We start from the raw sequence: 26,119 nt of genomic DNA on the forward strand, positions 1-26,119 counted from the left end.
AGACACCTCAATCTGGTGCCACCCAGACACAATGCCTGGTCATTCCACATCAACCTGCTCCTGCCTCAGTCTCCTCATCCGACTGTATGTCCCCACTATGCCCTCTGTCGCTCCAGACCAAAACCCATGAGTTATCTGAGATTCCTCCGTTTCTAGACCTCTCCACCGCCGGCCTCTCAGTGGTTCCGCGGAGCTCTGCCTCCTCAGGAGATTCTGCCTCTGTGCACTTCCCACCCCTTGTGTGCCCCCGCCCTGGTCAGAGTCCCTATCATTTCTTGTCCCGGCTGAGGGAAGAGCCTGCTCACCAGTCTCTCTGCTCCCAGTCTTGCCTCCCGCTTTGAGATCTCTTTTATGGCTATACGCAGAGTACTGGCCACTTCTCTGCTCAGAACCATCTACTGGCTTCCACCTCACTCTAAACAGAATCCAGGCGCTTTGCCTGGTCTACCAGATGACCTCCTCTGGTCCCCAGTTGCCTTTTCCGCCTCCTCCTCCTCTGCTCCGAGGCTCCGACCACCAGCCCCCCATACTCTGGTCTTTCTTCTATTATTCCAACGCACAAGGTTTTTCCCATGTGAGGGCCTTCATGCTTCAATGTTATCTCTGTCTGCTTTTGACAATTCAAGTCTCAGTTCTAAGGCTTTCCCCACCACCGTAGGCAAATACCTCCACCCAGCAACTCCTTAACCCTGTTTATTTCTGCAGCTTTTGTCACTGGGTGACATGAATACATTCATTCGTACACTGGCATGCCCCCCCTCGCCCCAATTGGCATGTGAGCTCTGTCAAGACAGGCGTGACTAGGTGTTGAATAAATCATAGCTGGGTAAGTGATTTCTGGTGTCCTGGTTACAGGGTACAGGTCTGGGTCACACTCCAGCTCTGTCACTGGGGAGCGTTTCGTGTTCTGCCACAAGAGGAATATTTGGTGGCCATGAGTATCATCTCCCCTCTGCGTCATCTGTAAAATGTGACTTGTGATGGTATGCCCCTCACAAGGCCGTCAGGAGGTCTGAATGAGCTCGCACCTTGGCTTACTTCCCGGGCGTCGTAACATGTTCTAGAAGTTAGCTGAGGTAGTGGTCCCAGACATGACTCCATTGATGGCCGTTGCTGCCGCTGCTCCTGTTCTCACTCTTAAAAGACACATGTGGAAGGGAAGCAGGACAGCTCCAGCATCCCAACCCTATCTGACACGGGCTCACACAGGCTGGCCATTGTTCTAAGGCTTCACAAGGCTCTCTCCTGGCAGCCCCACAAGGTCTACCCAGAAGGTATGCATTCCCACATACCTTTTTTATAGATGGTCCTGTTTTATAGACGAGGAAACTGAGGCACAGAAGAGATTAAGAAACTTGTTCTGGGTCACCCAGTTGAGCCACAGTGGACACCAGACTGACTTCCCTCCCCGACGCCGACACCGTCTGAGCTCATGCGCTCAGTTTAGTCTGGAAGAAGGGAAGAAAGCCCGGAGCTCACAGGAACGCTGTGGACTGAATGTGTGTCCTCGCTGCCGAATTCACGTGTTGAATCCTCATCCCCAGTGCGATGGGATTTGTAAGTGGGGCTTTGGGGAGGTGATTAGGTCCCCAGTGGAGCCTTCACGAATGGGAACAGTGCCTTTATAAAACAGAGTCCCCGGAGAGCTCCCTCTCCCCTCCCACCACGCGAGGACACAGCATGGTGACAGCTGTCTATGAACAAGGAGGCAGGTCCCCACCAGACATGGAATCTGCCTGGGCCTTGCTCTTGGACTTGCAGCCTCCAGAACGGAGACACATCCATGTGGGGCGTTTAAGCGCCCCAGTCTGGAGTCTACCACAGCAGCTTAAAAGGATGAAGACGAGGAACACCCAGCTGGGCTGTGCACGGCCTCACCCATCCCGGTACCTAAGACAGGTCCTGTCAAAGGGTGTGTGTGGATGGAACCCTAGGTTTCCATTCTGGAGCTCAGCATCCCCGCTGGGCTCTCCTGTTACCACAGACTTCAAATCGGAGAAGTGCAAATACTGCTCTGAGGGGAATGTGGAAGACAGGCAGGGTGCCTGTGTCTCAGGATTCTGACCTCACCCCTGCCTGTCAGTCTCCGTCTATACCTACTCTCTTCGCCTTGCTGCGTTCATGGTGGGTCTGCGCCTGCAGCCCGCCTTCACGTCGATCCTAATCACCTCCGTTCACTCCATCTTTAACCATGTTCACAGGTTGTTGGCAAGTTCAGTCTCTAGGGCCCTTCAGGGGACACCCCGCCCCCTCTTTTCTCCATTTCCATTTGAGGATTTCTACCTGCGGCTTTTCTGGATCACAGCAAATGAGCCTGGGACCCACACCTGCTGCTGCGGCTTCCAGGGCCGTGCTCCTGATGATACTCCGGTCTTCTGTTAGGCCCTGAGTTGTGTCCCTCACTGACCAAATTCTTATGTTGAAGCCCTAACTCCGAATAGGTCAGAGCGTAACTGTATTTGGGCAGAGGGTCTTTAAACAGGCAATTTACATTCAAATGACATCCCTAGGGTGGACCCTAATCCAATAGGACTGGTGTCCTTGGAAGAAGGGAGTTTTGGACCCAGACACGTGCCAAGCAAAGAGGCTGTGCGGATACTGGGAGAAGACAGTCATCAGAAAGCCAGGCCTACAGTAGGCCCTTTCTGCACAGCACTCAGAGGTGAACCCTGTCAGTGCTCTGACATAGGGCTTCTGGTGCCAGAGCTGGAGATGATGGGTGTTTAAGTCACCCAGTTTGTGGAATGTTGCAGCAAGGCTAGTAAGCAAATACACCTTCTTTCCCATCTGCCTGCTTTTCTACCATGGATGTTTTGTGAAGCCCCATAGTGACCGGCACTACATGAAGCATTGAGAATTCAGTGATTGGTGAGATACGGTCCCTGCCCTCATGGAGATTACATCCTAGTTGGGACAGAAAAGGAAAAGCAAACATCTAGAGATGGATGCTATGAAAAAATAAAGAAATAAAACAGGGTAATGAGATATAAATAGGGTGTAAATGAGGTAAAAAGGGAATCTTCCCTGAGGAGGTCAGATTTTCCCAGACCTAAAAAAAATAAGAACAGTCCAGACAAGAAGGAACATGCTGGAAGAGCATTCCAGGCAGAGGAATAGCCTGTGCAAAGGTCCTGAGGTGTGTTAGAAGTTCAGGAAGAAGGCCTGTATGGCCAGACTATGGGGAGCTAACGTTGGAGAGGTGGGCAGGGACCAGATTTATGCAGTGTACTGGGAAGGAGTTCAGATGTCATTTCTTTTTCATTTCCTAGGTTGTCACTGGTCCCATCTGGCCAGTTTCTCCACTCACCTGCCAACAGTCATGAATTGAGAAGGAAAAGCATGGTTCAGCCCAGCCAAGGGCTGCTGCCATCCGCACCCTATTGTTCCAGGCATTAAAATCTCAAACAGCAAATGCAACCCTTGTCGCTACCGCCAGAAGGGAAAGTAGGGAGATGAGGGAGTGAAGCATCCCTTCCAACCCCTGCTGAGTATGCAGAGTGAGGGACATATGGAAATTAATATATGCAGCTCTGATCACACGGATCTCCTCGGTATTTTGATTAAACGCCGACGGTTATTAAATACTCTCCTTCTCAGAGCTCATCTCCAAAAGCCAACGTTGCTTTTCATTTTGAACTCTGATGAACTGTCTCAATTCCGTTCACACACCTTGGCTGAGCCATCGTCGGCTGGCGTTTGAGGAGGATGGAGAAAATCAATATGAAATGTCAGGCGAGAGGTCAGACTGAGCTCGTTTTCCCAGCCGGCGGGAGCCGGGGCCGCCCCTGCAGCTGAACAAAAGGGGGTGTGCACTGAAGAAGGTCGGCACTTCGGACGAGTCAGGAAAATGAATTTTCTTCGCTTCTTAATTAGATTAGGAGGCTGGCGGCTGGCAGCTCAGAGCCCTGCGGCTGTCGGTGTCGGGGTGGAGTGTGGCGAGGCAGGGCTGCGGCACAGGCCCACAGCCCGCAAGCTAGCTCCCGCGCCCCCCTGGGGACTATCCCGGGGCTCTGCCTCTCTAGGGCTGGGTGACCCAGGCTGCAGGGAGCAGCCTGTGGCTGAACAGGCCTCCTGATTCCATGGGCCCAGGGAACTCTTCCCTGTTCCTTTGCAGGGGGCTTTTCAGGGGTCAGGTCACAGCTCGGCGGTTACTGCCTGGGGTGCATGCTCCTTGTCTCATTCCCTCCTAGCACCACGGTTCTCTCTTTCATGCTACTTTTTAATAGCTGCAATGTCCTGTTTGTTATTCCCTGATGAACGAGTCTTTCTTCCTTCGTGTGAAGGTTAATTTTATGTATCAACCTGAGCCCTGCGGTGCCCAGATATTTGGTCAAGCATTATTCTAGGTGAAAGTGGGTTTTTTTTTTTTTTTTTAAAGATTTTATTTATTTATTTGACAGAGAGAGATCACAAGCAGGCAGAGAGGCAGGCAGAGAGAGAGAGAAGGAAGCAGGCTCCCGGCTGAGCAGAGAGCCCGATGCGGGGCTCGATCCCAGGACCCTGGGATCATGACCTGAGCCAAAAGCACCGGTTTAACCCACTGAGCCACCCAGGCGCCCCTGAAAGTGGTTTTGGATGGCTTCTATGTTCAAATTGAAAGACCGAGTAAAGCAGATCACCCTCCCTAATGTGGGTGGGTCTCATCCAATCAGCTGAAGGTCTGAACAGAACAAAAAGGCTGACAGCCCTCCCCAAAGAAGAGCGAATTCTTTTTAAGAGGCGATGTGGGGGGTTTAAGGGGTAGGGAAGGAAAAAATGAAACAAGATGGGATCAGGAGGGAGACAAACCATAAGAGACTCTTAATCTCACAAAACAAACTGAGGGTTGCTGGGGGGAGGGGGCGTGGAGAGAGGGGCAGGGGAGGGGATGGTTGGGTTATGTTATGGACATTGGGGAGGGTATGTGCTATGGTGAGTGCTGTGAAGTGTGTAAGCCTGACGATTCACAGACCTGTACCCTTAAGACTAATAATACGTTATATGTTAATAAAAAAAATAAATAAATAAAAAAAAAAGAGGGAATTCTTCTGCCTGACTCCTTTGAGCTGGAGCATTCCTTTATTCCTGGCTTTGCACCTGAACTGAAAACACTGGTTCTTCCTGGGTCACGGGCCTACTGGCCTTTGAACTAAAACCATACCATCAGCTCTCCTGGGTCTTGGGTCCTTGGACTTGGGTCCTTGGACTTGGACTAGAAATATACCACTGTTTCCTATGGGTCTCCTGCTGTACCACTGTGGATCTTGGGACATGTCAGCCTCTAGTTTCATGAGCCAAATACTTCTAATAAATCTCTCTCTTATATGCACACACACATATGTATCTACGAGATATCTATCTACCTACCTAGTCTACCTACCTACCTACTTATCCACCTCCTATTGGTTCTGTTTGTCTGCAGAACTCTCACTAACAAAGACAGGAAGCTCTAAGAGGGAGGAAACCAGGTATGGTTTCACTCACATTGGGTCTCCAATCTCGTAAAGTACTTGATGTATATAGTAGGTGCTCAATAAAAACTACTTAAACAGATGACTAATGGGGCTTCATATATCTGCTGGAAAAGGGTTGAGGCTTTCGTGCTGTGCCCCAGCTGCAGGCCAGGAACAGGGGGATTCAGGTCGTCTGTGCCCCTTCCTGCCTCTTGCGTGCCTGGCAGATGCCAGCATCTCACACACGTGATGACATCTACTTCTCATGAACCACCAGCCCGAGGAGGCTGTCTTGATGATTTTTACTTTCAAATGAGGAACACGGGGCTCAGAAGAATTAAATAACTTGCCCGAGGTCACCTAGTAATTGAATGTCAGAGTGGAGTTCTGATTCCAAAGCTTCTGCTCAGAACCTTTCTAGCTCTGGCAGCTTCTAAGGCCTTGTCCTTTTCCCACACTTAAGGGTTCAGGATTCATCCCACCTCCTCAATGTCTGAGTCTGACTCCTAAGCCCAGGCTCGTGTCTGCCCCACTGGGCCGTGAGGACCCTGGGCCCCTCGTGCCATGTCCCACATCCACTCTGGGTCAGCAGCCCAGGAGCCGGATCTGCCTTCACTCACCAGAGAGGTCAGCCCCCCGAGGTAGCTCATGTAGCTCATGTCACCCCACACAGAGCACGTCCCCCACTGAATCCCAACTCTTCACTGTGCCCCAGTGTGGCTTCTCCATGGTCCCCATTCCACACGCTGTTTATATCACCCTCAAGCATTAATGCCTTTACTAAGTAAGTATTTACTGAGCACCTACTTATGCGCCAGGCGTTGGCAATGTGATGTGAGTAAAAACAGATTTAGTTCTTAACCTCAGAGGGGCGGTGTCTAGAAGGGGAGAACAATGAACAACCAGTATCCATGCACCATGAATGCCAACCTCTGATACTGTTTATGTCCCCCACGGTTATCTTTTTAAAAAGGTTCCTTTCCCTCTTTCCTTCCTTCTGATTTCCATAGCCACCACCCTTACGTAGGTTATGAATTGCCTCTGTATTGAGATGAGTGCAAAATGTTCTACTTGTCCTACCTTTCTTCCCACCACCACTGTGTTCATCTTCCATAAAACATAAATTCTGTCACTCTGTTCTCCAGCCAAATGATCTCAACTCACTGTCCACATACTAGGGATTGTGTTTCTCAACCTGGGCCGCACGGCCATATCTGAGGGGGAGGAAGATACGGGGATGCACCAGGCAGTTCAGAAAGCCACAGGCTGTACACTGCATTTTTGGGAAACATCCATTTTGCTTGAAATCTGGGAGTGGGGGAGAAGTGTAATTATTAAACTGAAAATCAACATTCTATGGGAGTAAAATGCACCATTCCTGTGAAATTTCAGGATAGAAAAATAAGACTTCAGAGTAGGTTTGTGGTGGTCGGCTCCTCCCCCAGGGACTCTGGCCTCCGCTGTTCTGTCTGTGCAGGTGGGCCGGGCCACCCAGGGCCTGCGGGAGAGGTTGGACTGCTGCTGGAGGCCCTTCCTGCTCTGTGGCCAGGCTCACGGCCTGACCCGCGAGCTGTGCGACTTGGGGGAAATGCTTAAGAAGCACTGGCTGCCACAGGAGTGTGGGGTCCATACTCAATGCGTAAATGAACAAATGCATGAATGAGTGAATACATGAAGTCATACGCATTTAACTTTGATCTTCCAGGACCAACCTGATATGAACCATCACCCCTCTTTTACCTCTTTTTTGGATATTCGTTCCCCCAAACTTGATTCTATATAAAGGTTCCACGTAACTTCCTAACTTCAGGCTTTTGCCTATCCTGTGTGCACCACCCCGCACCGCCCCCCGCTTCCCACCTAACCAGATCCTATGTGTGTTCAGAAGGACTACTCAGCCTCTGCTTTCCTTGTGACATCTGTCACAAGGGTCCCACCTCCGCGGAACAGCCCAACCCCTGTCTCCACCACTCATTTGAGTGTTAAAACTGCGCCTGAAATGTTGCCTCGGTCCATCTCTGGTCATGAGCCAAATTTCATGTGCACCAAATGCAGGAGATGACTTAGCTTTGCAGTGGACCCCTCGGAGTTCTCAATAGTAAAAGACACATCACAGATATAAGAAAATCATGCTGAAGGACTGATAAGGGATTTTAGTCTAGATAAGTAGTTCTCAACCAGGAGCAATTTTCTCCCCCCACCCCCACCCCGCGGTATTTCACGACATCAGCAGATCATTTTGGTTGTCCCAACTTGCTTTGGCCACTCACAACCAATGGGGAGAAGGCCAGAGATGCTAAACATTATACAAAGGACAACACCCTTCTCCGAAGAACTACGTACCCCAGACTCAATAGTGCTGCCGTTAGAAATCCCTGTCTACATGATAGTATCCTCCTAACTTGTCTCCTTGTCTCTCTTTTCTCCCTTGTAGAGGCCAGCCCCTGACTGGGAGAAATCCTGATCTCATTACCCCCTTGGTTACTTCAGTGGCTGTTCACTGGGTTGGAGAAAACATTCAAGCTCTTCGAGATGGCCATACGCTCGGGCCCCCGCATCCCTCCTGAGCTCCAACTCACTTCCTTCTCCAAGTCCTTCCCTACGTACCAGCCTTCTCACTCACCCTGCAGTCCAGCAAACGTTCTGATCTTTTATGCCTCAGCACCTTTGCCCGTGCTCATCCCTCTGCCTTGACTATGTTTCCTCTTGCCAGCTTAGGTAAGTTAAGTAAGTCCTGCTCAAAGATCAGTGCCATCCCCCGCAGGAACACGTATTTATTAATCATCTCTCATGTGCCAGGCCCTGGTTTAGGTGCTGGGGAGACAGCTATGAAGAAGATAGAATAGGTCCAAAGAGCTAACCGTCTAGAAAGGCGCTCTCCAATAGAACTTCCCACCGTCATGGCAATGTCCTACACTGTTAATAATATGATAACCACGTGCCACATGTGGCTACTGAGCACTTGGAATGTAGATAATCTGAACTGAAATCTGCTTTAAGCATAGAATACACAACTGTTAATCGTTCCTCTAGGCCCCACGGCAAACTCAGGCTCAGAAAGGTTAGGGACAGATGGACAAAGTCAGGCAGCTCAGAAGGGATGAAGCCTGGCTATGACCTGGGTCTGTGTGGCTCAGAATCTATAGTCTACACACTACCACAGTCTACACACCACCACAGTCTACACACCAGCTCCCCTGTGCGATACTTCTCATGCCCAAAGAGCAAGGAAAAATGATGAAAATGACACAGATATTCACCCCTGTCCTGGCCATACACCGACTCAGGCATCCTATCACTCATGTCAGGGAATGAATCTGGAAACTGGGACAATGGGAGAGAAAGTCTTCCTTTCTCGGTCTCCACAGCCAAAGGTATAGGCTAAAAAGCAGAAGGTGATGGGGGAACGAAAAGAGCTCTGGTCCCTTCTGAGCATCGTGGCAGCTTCATGTTACTTAGCCTGACACTAGACATGGATTATCACTGCCTGCAGGCACTTCTTCTCTGGGAGCACTTTCTTTTCTAGAAAGTTCCAGGACCAAACCCTGTCCACCACAATACTTACTGTCGGTGCCAGTACACTTCACCTGCTCACAGGGGTCTTAGAGCCTTTGGTTTCTAAGTACTCAGTCCCCACTAGTTTGGAGCTACTTCTCTCCAACAGGGCCTTGAAACCCTGCACGACCATGAGCTTTGAGTCTGGCTGCTTGTTTAACCCATCCCCTTTCTCTGAAGCTCTTCCCCGGTGCCCACTAGACCTCTAGAGTAGAGTTCTGGCTCCCAAAGCCACACCCTCTTCAGGAAGGCACTAACCCCTTCCCATGGGTATTATTCTTTTTTTCTTTTTTAATTGATACACTTGAAATATGACATTGTGTTAGTTTCAGGCATACGATGTAAGGGTTTGATGTATGTATACATCACAAAATAATCACCAATAAGCCTAGTTAACATTCATCACTGCAGAGAGTTGCAAATTCTTTTTCTGGTGAAGAGAACTTTTAAGATCTACTCTCATAGCAAGTTTTAAATATGCAGTAGACTGTGATTAACCTCGTCACACCCCCAGCAGCCATTCGTGATTGCCTGCCTACTCTCAGCCTCTCACATTGTCCAGGAGCCCTCTTGACTGTGAAGGTCTGTGCAGAAGCCACCAGCCCCTAACCAGGACACGCTCCTCCCCCTGGCCCCCACCCCAGCCTATCGCAGCGATCCCCAAACCGGTCTCCCTTCAGGGGACTCCTCAAGCTCATTCTCCCCACAGCAGCCAGAGTGATGTTAAAACATAATTTGGATCAGGTCACAAGGCGATGCGACCGGGCTCGTGTCCCATTCACCTGGGGATTCCACAACCTTAAGCGAACGTTGGTGGAACTGAACGCGAAGGGGCACGCGTACCAAAACACCAGATGTGGAGCGGACTCCTGAGTCAGGCCAATGCCCGGACTTGGCCCCCAGAGGCTGTCAGGTGGGGATGGATGGGGATCCGTGTCCTCTAGGCTCTCCCCTTCTCCTCCCACAGGTCTGGGGCCCGCCCACCCGGCGCACCCCATCCGCGGCGCGAGGCTCACTACTCACATTTGCTGTGCCTGTCACACAAGGCCGATGCCCTCATGTCACACAGCCGGATCGTCCCTTTGCTGCTGCTGTACACGAAGCTGTTGCAGTGATGCGGGTGGAACTCGGCCGCTGTGATCACCTCCGTGAGCTCCTCCATGTTGGCCGGCTTAATGTCCACGATATCTGGCACAGGCGGGTCAAGGATGGAACCGGGACAAGCAGGCAGGACCTCAGGGGTGACGCGTAGTAGTACCGCCTGATTTTAGTGTAACCTGTGAGCATTTACCGCTCGCGGCGAATCCGCAGAGGAACCACACAAGCACCCGGGCAGGACTTCCTGGTCTTGGCAGAGAGGCCTAGGGATGCCCAGGGCTCGGAGGCATCATTAGAACTCAGGTCTCCCCCAGGGAGAACATGCCCCATCGACCACCAGACTTATCTGCTCATGCTATCACGCTAACAGGTGCTGAACTTGAACTGCAAAGACTTCCATTTCTCCTCTAACAACAGTGGTCATGAAGCCAGCCCCACCAAGCTAAATAATTCAGTTTACTTGCATCTTTCCCCAGACTCCTGGGTTGACAACTGAGGTCCACAGTAGACTGTGAATCCTCTCCCATGAAATCCGTGAGATCTTTCACAGCACACTGGTGAGAGTAACAGTGGCTGCTACCACTACTTAGTGAGCACTGACTCTTTGTAGGCCCGTTGCTGTGCAAAGCAGATCATGTATTTTAGTTCAGTTAAGCCTCAGAACATCGCGATAACCTATCCCTTCCTGATCCCGATTTGTCAGGGGTGGAGGGGGGGGCCTGCCCCATGTCCCATTGCTGGAGGGGTGGCACCAGGATTTCCTCTCAGGAGAAAAACTTGTGCCCTCGAGGAATTACACACCGTTTCACTCCCCGAAGATACATGGGACCTCAAGCTTCCAGAAGCTGTGATTTGCTTTAGAGCTTGGCTGGGAGTTTTAAGCGCCCCCCAAAAAAGCCCCCAGTTGCATGGTGGGACCGTTTCAGCCTCCCATGGAATATATCTTTGTTTTAGCATGGTTTTTTTTTTTTTTTTTCCTTCTTTAGTATTTTCCTTTCTGATCAAGAACTATTATAACTCCATTTTTCAAGACCACATCCCTGTATACGGAAATGAAACATCTGGTCTTTGAATTATGGACATAACTCCGTGGGCACGAGGTCCATCAGGAGGGAAGGGACGGGTCTGTGCTACCCCAGAGCTCGGGGCACCTGCATGCAGGTTGGGGGGCACCTGGCTGAGGCGCTGAGGACCTGAAACTGCCTGCAAAGGCACGGGGCTCATGACGCGGATGCTGCCACACGGGAAACCTGACCAAAGCGATTCCCACTTTTCCTAGACTTCCCCACTGGTGAGCCCCCTTTGTGACTGCGCCCACACATACATCTCCGGCGGGGATCTGCTCAACACGTGTGCTTCCGATTGGTTTCACTATTGACTCCCTTCGTTCCCTTAGCCTTGTCGAAGCCGTAAGCTAAAAGTCATGAAACCATGGGTTTAAGGGGCTAGTTACATTTTAAATAATATATGTGAAATAAATGCATATCAATTAAGAAGAATGTTGATGTCTGTGCCGGGAGCTCCTCCATCCCGTTTTGGGAAACAGTGCATCGACTGAACAAGCAATAACATGACACAGACTCTGCTCTTAGGCTAGGATAGAGGCAAACCTTTTCTGCTTTTCTTAAAGTTAGGGGCACAGTCCTCTCCTTGGAGCACAGATGAGGTACAAGTAAATGTGCTGGTATCTTCAGTCACACCGGCATGGACACAGTCACCCGTTCCCGCACGTTTGCTGTGCTCCAGCAAGCGATCTGGCGCCATAAGGGCTCTGTAGTCTGTTGTGCCTTTCTCCCCTTCAATTATCTCTCAGAAGCCCTGTCGGGGCTTTCTAAAATTAGTTCGCGACTCAACTAACACTACGTCTTACTACCATTTCCCCCACCAAGCCCAGATGCGAATATGACTTGGGTCTCCAGAGCAGGTGGGTCCCCTGGATTCACAAAACACTACCTTTCAACTCAACAGCTGCCAAGGTTTTAAATCTGATTGCAGTTAGCACTGCTTGCTGGGGCGCAGGAGGCTGGGCCCCAGGAGGCCCTAAGCTGCCTCTCTGATGTTCTCTTCTGCCCTCCCCCCACCCACACCAGGCCCCTGCCCTGGGCTTAGGTGACCATGGCTGGGGAGCTGGGGGATCGGGTGAGCAGAGACTCGCATGTAGCTGCTGACAGATCTCATCGCCCTCTAGAAAGAGCCTCCAGAGCCTAGCACGCCAGGGAGCGTGTTTCTCTTTTCCTAAAATAGGGCACGAAAATCTGGTGTCAGCTTTCTCAACCGCTACCAGGAGAGCTCTAAAAACAAGCCTAACTGGAAGGGATCATTGCTGTGTGGGAGGGGGAGGTGCTACAGCTACTGTTATTTCTTTCTTACCTAAAAATAACAGCCCGAAGTCAGAACGTGTGAAAATGCAGAGCTTAAAGATATCCATGAAAGCAGGAAGGAACATCCCCCAGCACCCAGAACAGCACCACGGGCATGGGCTCCGGACTCTGCGTAGGGCTGCTTCCTCTGGATCTAGGCTTCCTCCTTCCTGCATTCCCTCCCTCCCTGCCACCCAAGCTGGACGTTGATGCCTCCCCATCATCCCTCATCCCCAAGCATCGCCCTTTTGACTAGAATGTCTGACTCCAGGGGGTTCAGCAATGGCTCCAATTCTCTCTTTAATAACTGTGATGTCAAGGACAGCAAGAGGATAATAATCAACAGTTAATATTTACCGAGTGCCACGCATTGTCTCATTTGACCTTCCTCTCTGCCTTCTGAGGTCAGTACTGGGAACAGGCCTGCTCTCCAGGGGAAGAAGCAGTAACTGAGATGAAGTAACCCAGGTCACAGAGCAGGGGGCGGAGCTGGGATTCCAACCCGGTCTGTCTAAGTTCAGGGCCTGGGCGCTGGGCCACAGGCTACTCTCCCTCCCCTGAGGAGGGACCCTCCAGAGACAGCCCTTCTGACTGCAGTCATCCTGGCTCTCTCCCTCCAGCGAATCCCAGAGGGCATTTTAAAATTCACTGTGTTTTTTTAAATTCACTGACCACTTTGGTGGCCACATTTTTCAGAATCAGAGTTTGGACACAGCATCTGACGCAGGATTCCTGTCTCCTATGATGGGATAATTACTTTTTTCTTTTTTGAGCCATCAACTGGAACAGAAACATATGGGATTTCTTGAACTGTTCACTGATGGAGGATCTGCTGAGTTCTAAAAAACATGCGGGAGGGGACTAGTTACCTAAATTCTGCGGCTGATGGGGAGGAAGGGGTGGGGTATTTCGCATATAGAAACCCAGGACTTTCCTCTTACTCTGTTCTAAAGGGAGATGCATGCCCTCGGCATATGTGGTTTTGCCCTTCATGTCGGGAGGGAAAGAGAAAAGAGATAAGCAGTGCGTGGCTTCCTGTATTATCTTGAAAACAGAATGATGCATTTTGACAGTCAATTTTCTCTTCCCTTTGCTTTGGAACTCTCTATCCAAATTATTTCCCTGTTGTCCCGAAGAACTAAATGGCAAAAGCAAAGCATAACACCGGATTCATGGCTAATATACAAGGCAGACAGCCAACAGATTGCTATTAAATTAACCCTGGGGCTTGACAGATCTGTTCTTCCTGACCCCAACTGCTTATGGCATTCCTTATTAATGCTGAGCCCAGACAAATTACCTCTGCTAACAAAAGGGGTTAATCTGCTTCTCGGTTGGGACTCTGGAGGCAGCTCCGAGGACAGGAGGGGGCACAGCTAGTTTGGCAGCTGAGCTCCATGCTTGGAAGGCGGAAGGACGGAAGGTGAGGGCATCACTGTGCCAGGCAGGGCCTAAGGCATCATTTAAAATAATAATTGAAGACACTGGGAGGTCACCCCTTAAGGGATTGGCTTGAAACAAATAAGAAGCCAGAGTCATAAATTACATCACCAGTGGGGTGAGGGAATAGAGAAGGTAATGGCAGGACGCTAAGGGGTAGCACGGGGGCCATTCAAAAGTCATTTCCTTCATCTCCAATTTGGAAAAAGCTTTCTACAAAAAAAAAAAAAAAAAAAAAAAGTCTACTGCAACACGATTAAAAAAGAGAGCAACAATAAACTGTATATACAGAAATAGGGAAGTAAATTTTGATCTTCCTCATTAAATTGTTTCTGCAATGAAATTCTAAATCTGTTAAAAAGCTGTGAAACACGGCATCTATAGCACGATCATAAGGTCATTTAAAACTTACACTCTGGAACTGATGAGCCAAAAGGTAAGATTCTAAATGTTAGTAATAGTTCCATCTGGGTGGGTCTATGAATTTTCAATTATCAGTTATCATTTCCCCATTTTCTCTTAATCAAGTAGTATTTCAGGACAGGAAAGGACAAGGTATTATATGAATTATATAGTATATATTATTATACTATATATACTATAAATATATATGTATAGTATAAATGTGTGCATATAAAATATATATATATATATTTATATATAAAATTAGGTGAGAGAAGTTAGATACATATATACACAGTCTGACCAGAGTCATGTAAAAAAAAACACAGAGGAAGAGGGACAGAGAGAGAGAATATAGAATGGAAGGAAATGTGGTTAGTATCTTATAGGGATTAGATGGAAGGTCAGCATGTAAGTTACCCTTTAGTAAGTCTAGTTTACAAAGAGTAATTTACCTTTACCATTCGCTCATTCATTCATTCCTTCACGTAAATCCACAAATGTTTACAGAGAAACTGCTAGTACTTTTCTGGGTTGGAGGGGGGGTGGGGGTGGATACAGCCATGACCAAAACATCTAAAACATCCTCCTGATCTGTGGAGCCTATATCCTAGCAGGGCACATGGTCACAAAGCAAGGCAGATCAGCATAATATATAATATACTAGACAGTAATGACTGCTAAGCAGAAAAAGAAAGCAGGGAAGAGAGGGAGAAATGGTACTTGTGTGGGTTGACAGGGTGTGTGTAGGTCCTAGGCTGAATGGAAGGCAGTTTTCTGGAGAAATAGAGTTAATATTTTTTTCTCCTTTTATTATTTATTTGTTTTTCTCAGCCCTTGTAGTTGACTTAGCTAGCATGATGTTAAACTGTGATGTGTATTCCCTGTATATACAATCAAAACTAAGCGGTGAGATTATAGGTGATTCTAATAATCTCTACAATAAATACTTATTTTTAAACAATAAATATTAAAAAGTAGTTTCCTTGTGTTAGAACCATCCATGAGACAGGTGAAAGACCAGAGGCCTGATCACCATGGGTAAAGTTCAAGATGGTACTGTGATAAATATCATGCTTGGAACAAAACTGGGTCAGGAGATTGGGATTCAATTTTGATTCCAAGTCTGTTTTGCTTGCAGAACATAGGAAAGCCATTTTTTTTTCTCTCTGGGTTTTGATTTTTTTCATCTTTGAATGGGCATTATCTTATTTACTCCAATAACCTCTGAGAATTTTGATTATGAAATAATTTCATGGAGAAAGTTATTAAATAGCTTTACAGTAGACTGAATAATCCCATCTCAAAAAAATTTATTTTTCCACAGATAGCTTATGCATTAGTTTCGTGGGCTTTTGAAGCTGACAACCTTGCATGCTTCTGTCTTTATCTGTGCAGATTTGGTTGGTAATAACAAGATTTCTTTTGTTTTTGTTTTGTTTCATTTGCTAAGCCCCACCTAAGCCAATCAAGGGCAGGAAAACTGAACAGGAGGCCTTTCTGCAGACCCGGCTGGAGAGTGGAGTCTACCCTGGCCGGGGAAAGACACCCATGTTCAAGAGCAGTTGAAGTTTTTCGTGTTGCCATAGTTAGAGTCTGTCAGTACCGAACATGGAGAACATTCTTAATCACATTAGAGTTGGATTTCCTTTTAGGGGACATGAACTTCCTCCCCCCCGCCTTTCCAAAGTCTGAATACAATCTTTGGATATTAAGTACTGATTACCAAGCTTCCAGATCTTGTTAGCTGAATGGATGTGTTACTTGATGATAAGACACTGGCAATCTCTGAAGAGGACTCTAAGGGATATTCCTCTTTTAAGAGCTTAAAAAAAGCCAATGTGCAAATATTTATGGAGGGTTTGCCAATTGCTAGGCTCAATATGAGATACTGACAAAGAGACACATGGTGCCACATTAGTTACTGCTTATGAGTATGTAGTGAGCTACAAAAGACACTGGGCTGAGATTATCTTCATGATTTGGGGGAGGAGCACTTGAAAATCCCATAACTGTGGACTCTACTATTCACGTGACATAGAGCGTGAATTCCATCATTAGCAAACACCCAGTATTCCCTTCACAGTTCAGTTCGGATGTTACCCTTTATGATGCATTCTAGCCTTTCCTTCATGATTCTCCCTGTCCTGTGTCCTAGCACCTTGAATACATCTAATATGAAGTCCATATTATTAGTACTAACTGAGTAGTCTGAGATGGTGAGCTAGAGGATATCTCACTGGAGTATGAAGTAAGAGTGACTGAGATTTTAATCCCCAAGTCTGTGACCAGCTACATAATATTGAAAGCCTTTAGACTTGATAGCTCATCTACAAAAAGAGGGCAGAAACTACAAGAGATGATGTGTAGAACATACCTGGTACTTAATACAGGCTCCAAAAATTCTTAGTCTCACCTTCCCTAGGATGACAACATGTCTGTCTCCCTTTGTCCACATACTTGCTTTGCTGGTTTTGTGATATGTTAACTTAGTTAGGCTGAATCCCTAGTGTTCCCTTTGTAGGATATTTCTGGTTATGTTGGGCTAACATGGGCTCAGGAGGTTTGGAGGACAGAAGGGAGGAAGCAGCTGTTGTGTATCTCTCTCTCCCTCTCTCTGTCTCTTACACACACACACTCTTCCTCCCACAAGTTCTATTGTTAGGGAATCTGCTGTAAGAGATTCTGCAGATGTGATTAAAGACCCCAAGAGGTTGACCTGAAGTTCATCAATGGAAGATTATCCTAGGTGGGCCTGGATTAATCAGCTGGAAGATATTTAAGGGAAATTTTAGGCCTCCCCTGAGTAAGTGACTCCTAAAGGCAGCTGGGTTCAAAACTGTTCTGTCTTCCTGACCACGATGTGTGGACAAGCTTCAATTCGTGCTTGTGCTATTCCAACCCACCTGTGATTTTTCCATTCCTGACTGATTGCCTTATAGATCCCGGACTTGCTTGGCTAGCCACACAATTGCAAGGCTAATTCATTTTAATAAGTCAGTACCTCTCCCACTCCCTCCTGTCCTTTCTTTCTCTCTGTAGGCAGAAAGACAGACGAACAGACAGATACACACACATACACACACTGCTCCCCCAAAAGTTTTGCTTCTCTGGTTGAACTCTGATTCATCTACCCTTCAGATTATAAGAGCCATAATAACAGGGATGGAGTTTTACTCATCTTGGCATTTCCAGTACACATAGTAAGTGTTCAATAAATGTTTATGGATTTTACTTTAAGTCACTGTGACTTAGCAGCCTTCCTTAGGCATAGTTTTTTTAAAATGCAGAAAATCTATAGTAGGTCAATAATAGGTCAAGATGCCAGGCCTGGATACTGTAAATCATTTACCTTTTTTTTTTTCTTTTAAAAGAATGGGATCCAGGCAACAAGATTAGAAGAACAGAGGCCTGAGAAAATGTTACAGATAATAATAGCTTCTATTTATTAAGTCTCTTCTCTGTGCCAGGTGCTTGGCTAAGAAGTTGACATGATGATTTCATTTAATCCCACAATAACCTTACAAGATACCTGGTATTATTATCTCCCTTAACAGATGAGGAAATGGAGGGTCAGAGAGATGTTAAGCAACTCTTCAAGGTCACACATATTTTAGGAGATAAAACTGGATTCCAATCCACTGAATGTAACTCCTGAGTCTAACTTCCAAGCTAACTACTACTAACTACTAAACACTCTTAACGACTAAGCTCTACTTCTCTAGGAAGCTCAAAAAGCCCAAGAAGTCTGCCTAGCTGCATTCTTGCCTGATCCCTTGACAACATGAGGTCCAAGGGGCTTTCTCCACGCAGAGGGAAATCCCTCATCTCATCAAATCTGAGGTATGGCACAGAGAGTCAGCAGCCACATAAGCAAAGCACCAGGCCTTCAAAAACCCACCAGGGCTGTCACTGGAATGCTCTCCTTTTACACTAAATGCCAGTCTCAGAGTGATATGTACATTTGTGGATGGAAGCCAGAGCAGCAATAAGGGAGACGAACTGGTATCAGGCCCCACAGTCTCCTTCAAAGCCTGGCTGGTAGAATCCCACCAGAATGAAAGGAAGGCCGCTGTCCAAGGTACTCCAGAGAGACAAAAGCCAGGAGTTGAGGTCCCCTAATGAGGGAATCCAGTCCCAAAGGGCCTCAGCTTAGTTGGCAAATGAAGCTGATGCACAGGGCTGCTAAGACCAAGGTCAGTAATGAAGCACCCTCTGATTCCAGATGTCTTCTCTCAGAGAGATGTTCTGTGTCATGCCCAGAGAACAGACTTCTGTAAGATGTGGCTTCTGCTGGCTTGCTTACACTATGTTCCACCACATTCTCTGAGCTCTAGTCACAATGGCCTTTCTAGAGTTCCCCCAACATCGTCATCCTCCCTCCTGCAACATGCCCTTCGTACATGCTAGACCAATCTCCCCCGACCACTTTGCCAAGTTAGCTCATACTCTTTCTCTTTCAGATCTCAACCCAATCATCAATTCCTCTGCAAAGTCTTCTTTTACTCTCTCATCTGAATCAGATTTCAAAAACGAAGCATTCACACAACTGTATTTCCTTTCCTCACAGGGCTTTCTTCTGTTTGTAATTACAAAGAGGTTCGGGGAGATTGGTCTAGCATGAACAAAGGGCATGTGGCAGGAGGGAGTGATTATTTGATGAATGTCATTCTGAAAGCAGGAAATTTCTTTTCACTTTTTCTATCTCCGTGGCTTAAGTGCAGCGCTGGACACAAACTAGGTACCCACTATCCAGTTGTTGAAGGCTGTCTCTTTACTTTTACTTGACAGGAGTCTATTAATAGGTCCCATATTGGACTAGTAAAGGACTGGTGAACTCATTCTTAATCTTGAGGAGAGAGTTCTAAGTATCTGAAGTATACCACAGAAAACTAATTTGAAAATTAGGGTTGCTTCTTGCCTTAGAAATCACTACCCTAGCAATGAGTTGTTATTATTATCCTAAAGTAGTTAACCCATTAAGGCCACACAGTCTGACCATTTCAAGACAGAACCTGTTATATAAGACAAAGACAGATTGGCTATGGAGGGAAGGGAGAGGATTCAAGCTGTCATGAGGCCAGGAATGATACAATATGATCTGGTATTAAGCACAAGGCCCTGGGCCTTGGAGATCCTGCAAGCATGTGGATCTAGAGTAGAATGAGCAACATCTTGAAAAGAGCATCCAACTGCAAAACCGAAGGAAGAGTCTAGAATGGAGAAGACCAGACAATGAATTAAGCAGAATAGAATCCACTATACTATCATTCAACTTTTTTAGTTTCCTTGTTCTTCCCATGATGATCATCCTTGTTTTGAAACCTGCTGATTGCTCATTTAGCAGGGCACTGACCTAAGCATGTATGTTTCTGTGTGCATCTATGTACAAGCATTATATGTGTCCATATATGTACATACATATATAGGTATATACACATATATGGATATATTTTATATGCAGTTGACCCTTGAACAATGTGGGGACTAGGGCCAGAGACACCCGTGCTATCAAAAATCCACAGGTAAATTCTGGCTCCCTTAAATCTTAATGACGAATACCTTACTGTTGACCAGAAACCTTACTGATAGCCTAAATTGATTAACACATATTTTGTATGCTATATATAATTATAACCTATATTTTTATAATAAAGCAAGCTGGAGAAAAGAGAACATTATTAAGACTATCATAAGGAAGAGAAAAATACATTTATAGTACTGTACTGCATTTATCAAAAAAAAAAAAATCAGTGTGTAAGTGGACTGGTGTAGTTCAAACCCCTGCTGTCGAAGGGTCAATTGTATATATAAAATTTATCCACATACACATATTAAACATATAAATCTTTTAAATATAAATAAATAAAATATAATCTTTTAAAAAGTTCTCACAATCCTCTCTGATAAAGCTCCTCTCTAAAGATCATGAAACAGAGGGCCGGATAAATTAAGAACCATGTTAAAGCTTCCATACTCAGCAAGTGGTATAGCTGAGAGTAAACTTTAGGACTTTGAGAGCTTCTAGAACTTTTAGGACTCCACAGCCTGTGTTCTCAACCATAATGCCAGTGTCACACCAAATGCCAGGCAGGGGAAGTCATGACTATTTTTTAACCAGACTGCAAGACCGCTTGTCTTACTATTCACTTTTATTCACATATACTTCCTCTGTAACTTAAGTGGATTTTTCAGGATCTATGAAATCATCAGACTGATATGATAGTTCTATTTTTCTAGTCCTCACGGTTGTAAATGCTAATTCTGAAAACAAAGAAAGGCCCCATCATGCTTAGAAGCCCCTTCACTACCAACCCTGTTGTACTCCTACTGTGCTCTGGGAACTCCCAGCATTCTAACCTGAACCACGTTTTCCAGCCCCCGCAGTGGACAAGAGGCATAACGGAAATGGCACTAAACACTGTGTGATTTAATAAGAGCTGCCTGCTGGCTGGTGTTTTTCTGAGGGTGTTTTGAAAGCTGGCCGCATCCTCCCCCAGAGGTGGCTACACTTCAGTGACAAGAGGCAAAAGGGTCCCAGTTTGTACCGTCAGCTCAGCACTTAAGGCGGTGTGGTTGAAAAGAACTGAATAGATACCAGTGATCATCATCCTCATGATGACGATGATGATTTTACATATGGCTGCTTTCAGGGTGAGTGGCACAGTCTCATTTGTATGCCGGCATCTGGCAGGCTGTCACACATCTGCAGAATATAACCTAAATTGTGCTATTAATATTTCCCCTTTGCATTCTCCCCAAGGCATCTGTCTCCCCAAATGCCTAAAGAAACCCCCCTCCCTCTTGAAGGCCTAGAGGCAAATCCAGAAAACATGTCACCTAGACAGGGGACAGCAGGCGCTCAGAGAGAGAGCAGCTGAGACCAAGCAGATTCCTGGCTCTTGGAAAAGGTGTAAAGGGAGAGAGGAACCACAACCCACATTCATCCTATTTGCGGTTGAACTTCCAGACAAAATGTGTAGGCAGACCTTCTGAGGCTCAGATAGTAGGTAGAGTCTGCTCTGTAACCAACAGGAGGTGTCAGTCATGGTCCTGAGGATCAGGTCTTAGTGCCTCCATCACTGCCATTGCTTGCTTAAACTGCCTTTCTTAGAAGACCTTGGCAAACCAAGAAACAGATTCTTCCATATAGAGAACAAAGTAATGGCTACTGGAGGGGAGGCGAGTGGGGGATGTGTGGAATAGGTGATAGACATTAAGGAGGGTCGTGATGAGCACTGGGTGACTTATGCAAGTGTTGAATCATCATATTGTACAGCTGAAACTAATATAATACTGTAAGTTCACTGCTATTTAAATAAAGACGTAAGGGAAAAAAAGCCTTGGGCAACTATCAAGCACTTTTCTGTGGTGGAGACTAGCTAACTGTGTACCAAAACCGGGTCAATATATATATTTTTTAAACACACATAGCTACACTACATTTCCCAGCGTGCTTTGCAGTTAGAGGTAGACATGTGACTGACTTCTAACCAATGGGATTCATGCTATTTGAGGGCCTGGCCCAAAAGAGCCTCCTGTGTGGGGTTCTCTACAATATTTCCTTTTGTTGTCTTGACTGCAGGTCAGGCTGGTGACAGTGGGGAGCTGCAAGATGGAAGGACCTATTTCTTTGATTCACAGTTTGGAGGAGATTGCTTTTTGGTGGGGATGATCATAATGGACTTTATAACAGAAATCATCTTCTTTGTGTTTGAGACACTATGTAGTCTATTTTTATCAAAAGATTCATAGCTTTACTATAACGAACGTACTTTTAAGTGAAATTTCCAGCTTAAATTTCATGATCGCTGGGGCACTTGGGCGGCTCAGTCAGTTAAGCATCTGACTCTTGGTTTCAGCTAAGGTGACAATCCCAGGGTTGTGAGATTGAGCTCTGGGTCAGGCTCCCTGCTCACTAGGGAGTCTGCTTGTTCCTCTCCCTCTGCCCCTCTCCAGCTCATTCTTTCTAAGTAAATATTAAAAAAAAAAAAAAAGCAATCAACTGTCTACTGGATAGTTCTGTTTCAGTGATCTATCACACTTCAAACTTGCCCTGGCTAATCAAAATGGCATTTTCTGTATCTCAGAATGTTCTAGGTACTCAGATATAGGAATGGATCATATAAAGTCCCTTCTCTCATAGAATTTACAGTTAAACATGGGGAAATCCAAAATACACACACGCACCCAATTTCAAATAGTGATATGTACTGTGAAGATAAGAGGGATAGAAGGCTATTGGTAGCTACTTGGTAGTTAATGGGAAAAGGGCCACTGAGGAGGTGCCATGAGTTTGAAATGTGAACGATGGGATGTAGTTAGCCATGTGAACTCTGGGGACAGAGTATTCCAGAAAGGGGGACAGCAAATACAAAGAAGAGACATAAGAACAAGGTTTATCCAGGAACAGAAGAGATGAGTTGGCTGAAGCAGAGTGAATTTGGGGAGAGTGATATGACAGGATATCAAAGAGGGAGGCAGGGACCAGGCCATAGAGAATCTTAAAGTTCAAGGTAAAGAACTTGGGTTTTATTCTAAATCCACTGGGAAGTTATTAGAGTGTCTTAAGCAGGGGAAGAATGAAATCTGAATTAAATACTGAAAGGTCCACTCTTTTATGGGAACATGAACTATGTAGAAGATCAAGAAAAAAAAGGTGACTAAACAGGAGATTACTATAGTCACATAGAGGAAGGGATAGTGGCCTATGCTCATGGAGGGTAGCAGGAGTGGAGAGGGAGAGAGAGCAAGGAGCTGATCGGAGATATACTTCAGAGTAAGCACTAGTGGGACTCATAGATTGGGCTGGGCGTAGGGAGGTTGGTGAGTGAGAAAAAAAAAATCCATAATGACTCCCAGGTCAGGTGCTCAGCAGCCTGGATAGAGAAATCATTACCTGAGAATGGGAATTCAAGTGAGGAGTCAGGCTTGTGGAGGGATGGACCACAGGAGAGGTAGGGAATAAATGACCCATATTATGAAACAGAGACTCATTGTAATGGAATTAGAATGTTGGCTCAGACACTCATTCAACAATTTTCTTGATGTTTCTGGATTTTAGCTAAATAGGGGACAGTAATATTTACATTAGGGGGTTGTTATATCAAATATACCTTTGGTGTATGGGGACTAGAAGGAAGCATGATGGGGATGTGAGGGTTGCTAACACAGTTTTGTTTCTTGATCTGGATGCTGGTTATACAGGTGTGCTCTGTGGGAATTCATCAATCTGTAAAATTACAATATATGCACTTCTCAGAATGAGAGTCAATGCATGAAGCTCCTCTTGTAGTGCTTCACATTCAATAAATGGCAGCCAGTATTATTTTACCATGTTGATAAAACGAAAACCATCTCACGAGTACCTGCTGCCCATAGAGGCCATTTACAAATCCTTTCACAAGAGGAAGGAACCCTAACTGAATTCTGGGGTCTTATCTTATAGTTGATAAAGTTGCAACTGACTTGAGTTCACGACACACGAATGTTTTTATGCCAACGAACTGACTCTGAGTTCGAACCCAGAGGCAGCGCTGGACTGCTACGTCAGTAATTCAATACTTCTCTAAGTTTGTTAGGAAGAAGGATGGATGCCGACACAAATGAAAAGGGAACAGCCCTCCACAACTGCTAGGAGCAGTGGTAGCAATGGCTTCTTTCTCTTCTACTTCCCCCCAAGCCTGATCATACCTGAATACTTAGGATTCAAGCCACCTGGTTATTGGCCCCCAAGAAAGGATACTAAAACTTTGATTGGTTATTTCAAAGTTCCAGAGATTAATCCTCAGGTCATCAGCTGACATGTAGGTCTCATAGTCACTGTTGACTGATATAGAGTTGATGTGATATGTGTGTGCGTTGGCAAATACTCTTCGTGGGGTGGCCTCCACCATCAGGTCCATGGGTCTCAGGACAGGCACCTGGGATGAAAGAGAAACAGATCACTTCAGAACCAAAGCTCTTCACCAGGGAAAACGTGTGCACATTTATGTCCTTCACCATTCACACAAAATCATGACCACAGTTAAAAACTTGAAGTTAGAGAAGTAGACTGATAAATCCCAGGTTTCTGTCTCCTCTGCTGCTTTTAGTTTTATTTATTTATTTGTTTATTTTTGGTCTATTCCTTTCAGTTTTACATCCTTCTCAAAAGATGTCACCATCACTTAGCCCTCATGGGCAATTTTACCCTTTATAGGCTCTGAGCGTTTTTCCCTGGCTGCTCTAGGGGGCCTCATCCTAGGGTCACTGAACTGAGAATCTACAGTGCTGTCCTTAGCTCCCAGAGCTGTTGCTCTAAGCTGCTCTCTTGTTTGTTTCAAAAAGAAGTATAGTGGGGCACCTGGGTGGCTCAGTCGTTAAGCGTCTGCCTTTGGCTCAGGTCATGATTCCAGGGTCCTGGGATCGAGCCCACATCCGGCTCCCTGTTTAGCGGGAAGCCTGTTTCTTTCCTCTCCCTCTTCCCCTGCTTCTGTTCCCTCTCTTGTTGTGTCTCGGTCAAATCAATAAATAAAATCTTAAAAAAAAAAAAAAAAGAAGTGTAGTTTAAAAAGGAAGTTGTCAATTATCATATGGCTTCACTTACTTGTGGAGTAAGTGAAGGAGAGGAGAAGTGAGTTAGGGGAAATCAGAGGGGGAAATGAGCCATGAGGGACTGTGGATTCTGAGAAACAGACTGAGGGTTTTGGAGGGGAGGAGGGGGGGGGATGGGTCAGCCTGGTGGTGGAGCACTAGGTGTGGTGTATAAACAATGAATCTTGGAACACTGAAAAAAAATTACCAATAAATAAATAAATAAATAAATGAAAAGGAAGTTGTGGGCAAGTTTTAGAAATATCTAGTTCAACTTTGATCTACATTTATACCACAGATCTTAGGAGGTCTAGACCCCATCCTGGCTTTTTCTCCAATCTTTAAGGGCATTTTGGGAAAATATATCACCACCTAAGATTCTAAGAGCCCAAATTCAGCCATTAGCATATAGAGCACTCATTGACATCCTGTTTTACCTGGGAAAATCTTGGTTTATACCTGTTGTCTTCATGTACCATAATATCCACTTCCACATCAGAACTGTCCTAGTTTGGACAATAAAGTATGTGGTCATCTTACTGATATATAAAGTATACTCAGTGATTATTTGTTGAATGAGTGAATAAGAATATTTGAGCAAATGTCATCTTCCCCATAGGTCAAAGAATCAGGCGGTTACATTAATTCCAACACACCAAGCTCTTCCTGGCAAATATGAACAAAGACGCAATGCACTTTTGACTCCCTCTTTGAATTCAAGGGCACTTCTGACTACACCCGGGTGAACTGGCTCCTGAGAAAGTGAGAGAGAACCTACCAGTGCCTGACAGGGGGCAGACTAAAAACAAAACAAAACAAACACAAAACACAGATGTGATCCTTTACCAGAAACAAGAAAGTAAAAGGACCAAAACGATTTCCCTTTTAAGGAAGTCATCTCTTGCAACTGAGCGGACTTGCTGACTGATTCGTTTGCAGGTGCTCAATTAAGACTTCAGTTCTGGATTTGTTTCAGCCCAGGGGGTGAGGGGAAGAGGGCAGAAACAAAGGTTACATTTTGTGAAGTATACTCATCTCAACAATGTAACATTTTATAAAACAGAATTCTCCCAGTTCAGTCTTGGAGGAGCTTAGCTCCTTCAAACTTTTGAAGAGTTTTAAAATCAGATAAATAATTCAGAAGAATCAGAGTAGGGGCGCCTGGGTGGCTCAGTGGGTTAAAGCCTCTGCCTTCAGCTCAGGTCATGATCCCAGGGTCCAGGGATCATGGACTCTATGCTCAGCAGGGAGCCAGCT

General features: G+C 46.1%; 1 protein-coding gene across 1 annotated transcript in view; it reads right to left on the bottom strand.

Moving 5' to 3' along the window:
* Positions 1 to 24,207, bottom strand: part of LOC123390183 (serine/threonine-protein phosphatase 2A 55 kDa regulatory subunit B beta isoform-like) — a 69,654-nt gene extending 45,447 nt beyond the window's left edge. Inside the window, exons 1-2 of the mRNA XM_045073794.1 lie at positions 24,033 to 24,207; positions 10,011 to 10,175 (exon numbers count right to left, since the gene is read on the bottom strand). Of these exons, the coding sequence (XP_044929729.1) occupies positions 10,011 to 10,175; positions 24,033 to 24,192 (325 nt within the window). The 5' untranslated portion in view covers positions 24,193 to 24,207. The remainder of the gene's footprint in view (positions 1 to 10,010; positions 10,176 to 24,032) is intronic.
* Between the last annotated feature and the right edge of the window lie 1,912 nt (positions 24,208 to 26,119).

Source organism: Mustela putorius, unplaced genomic scaffold (assembly GCF_011764305.1).
Source record: "Mustela putorius furo isolate JIRA1106 unplaced genomic scaffold, ASM1176430v1.1 tig00537260_pilon_pilon_pilon, whole genome shotgun sequence".
In the NCBI taxonomy this organism is placed as follows: Eukaryota; Metazoa; Chordata; class Mammalia; order Carnivora; family Mustelidae; genus Mustela; species Mustela putorius.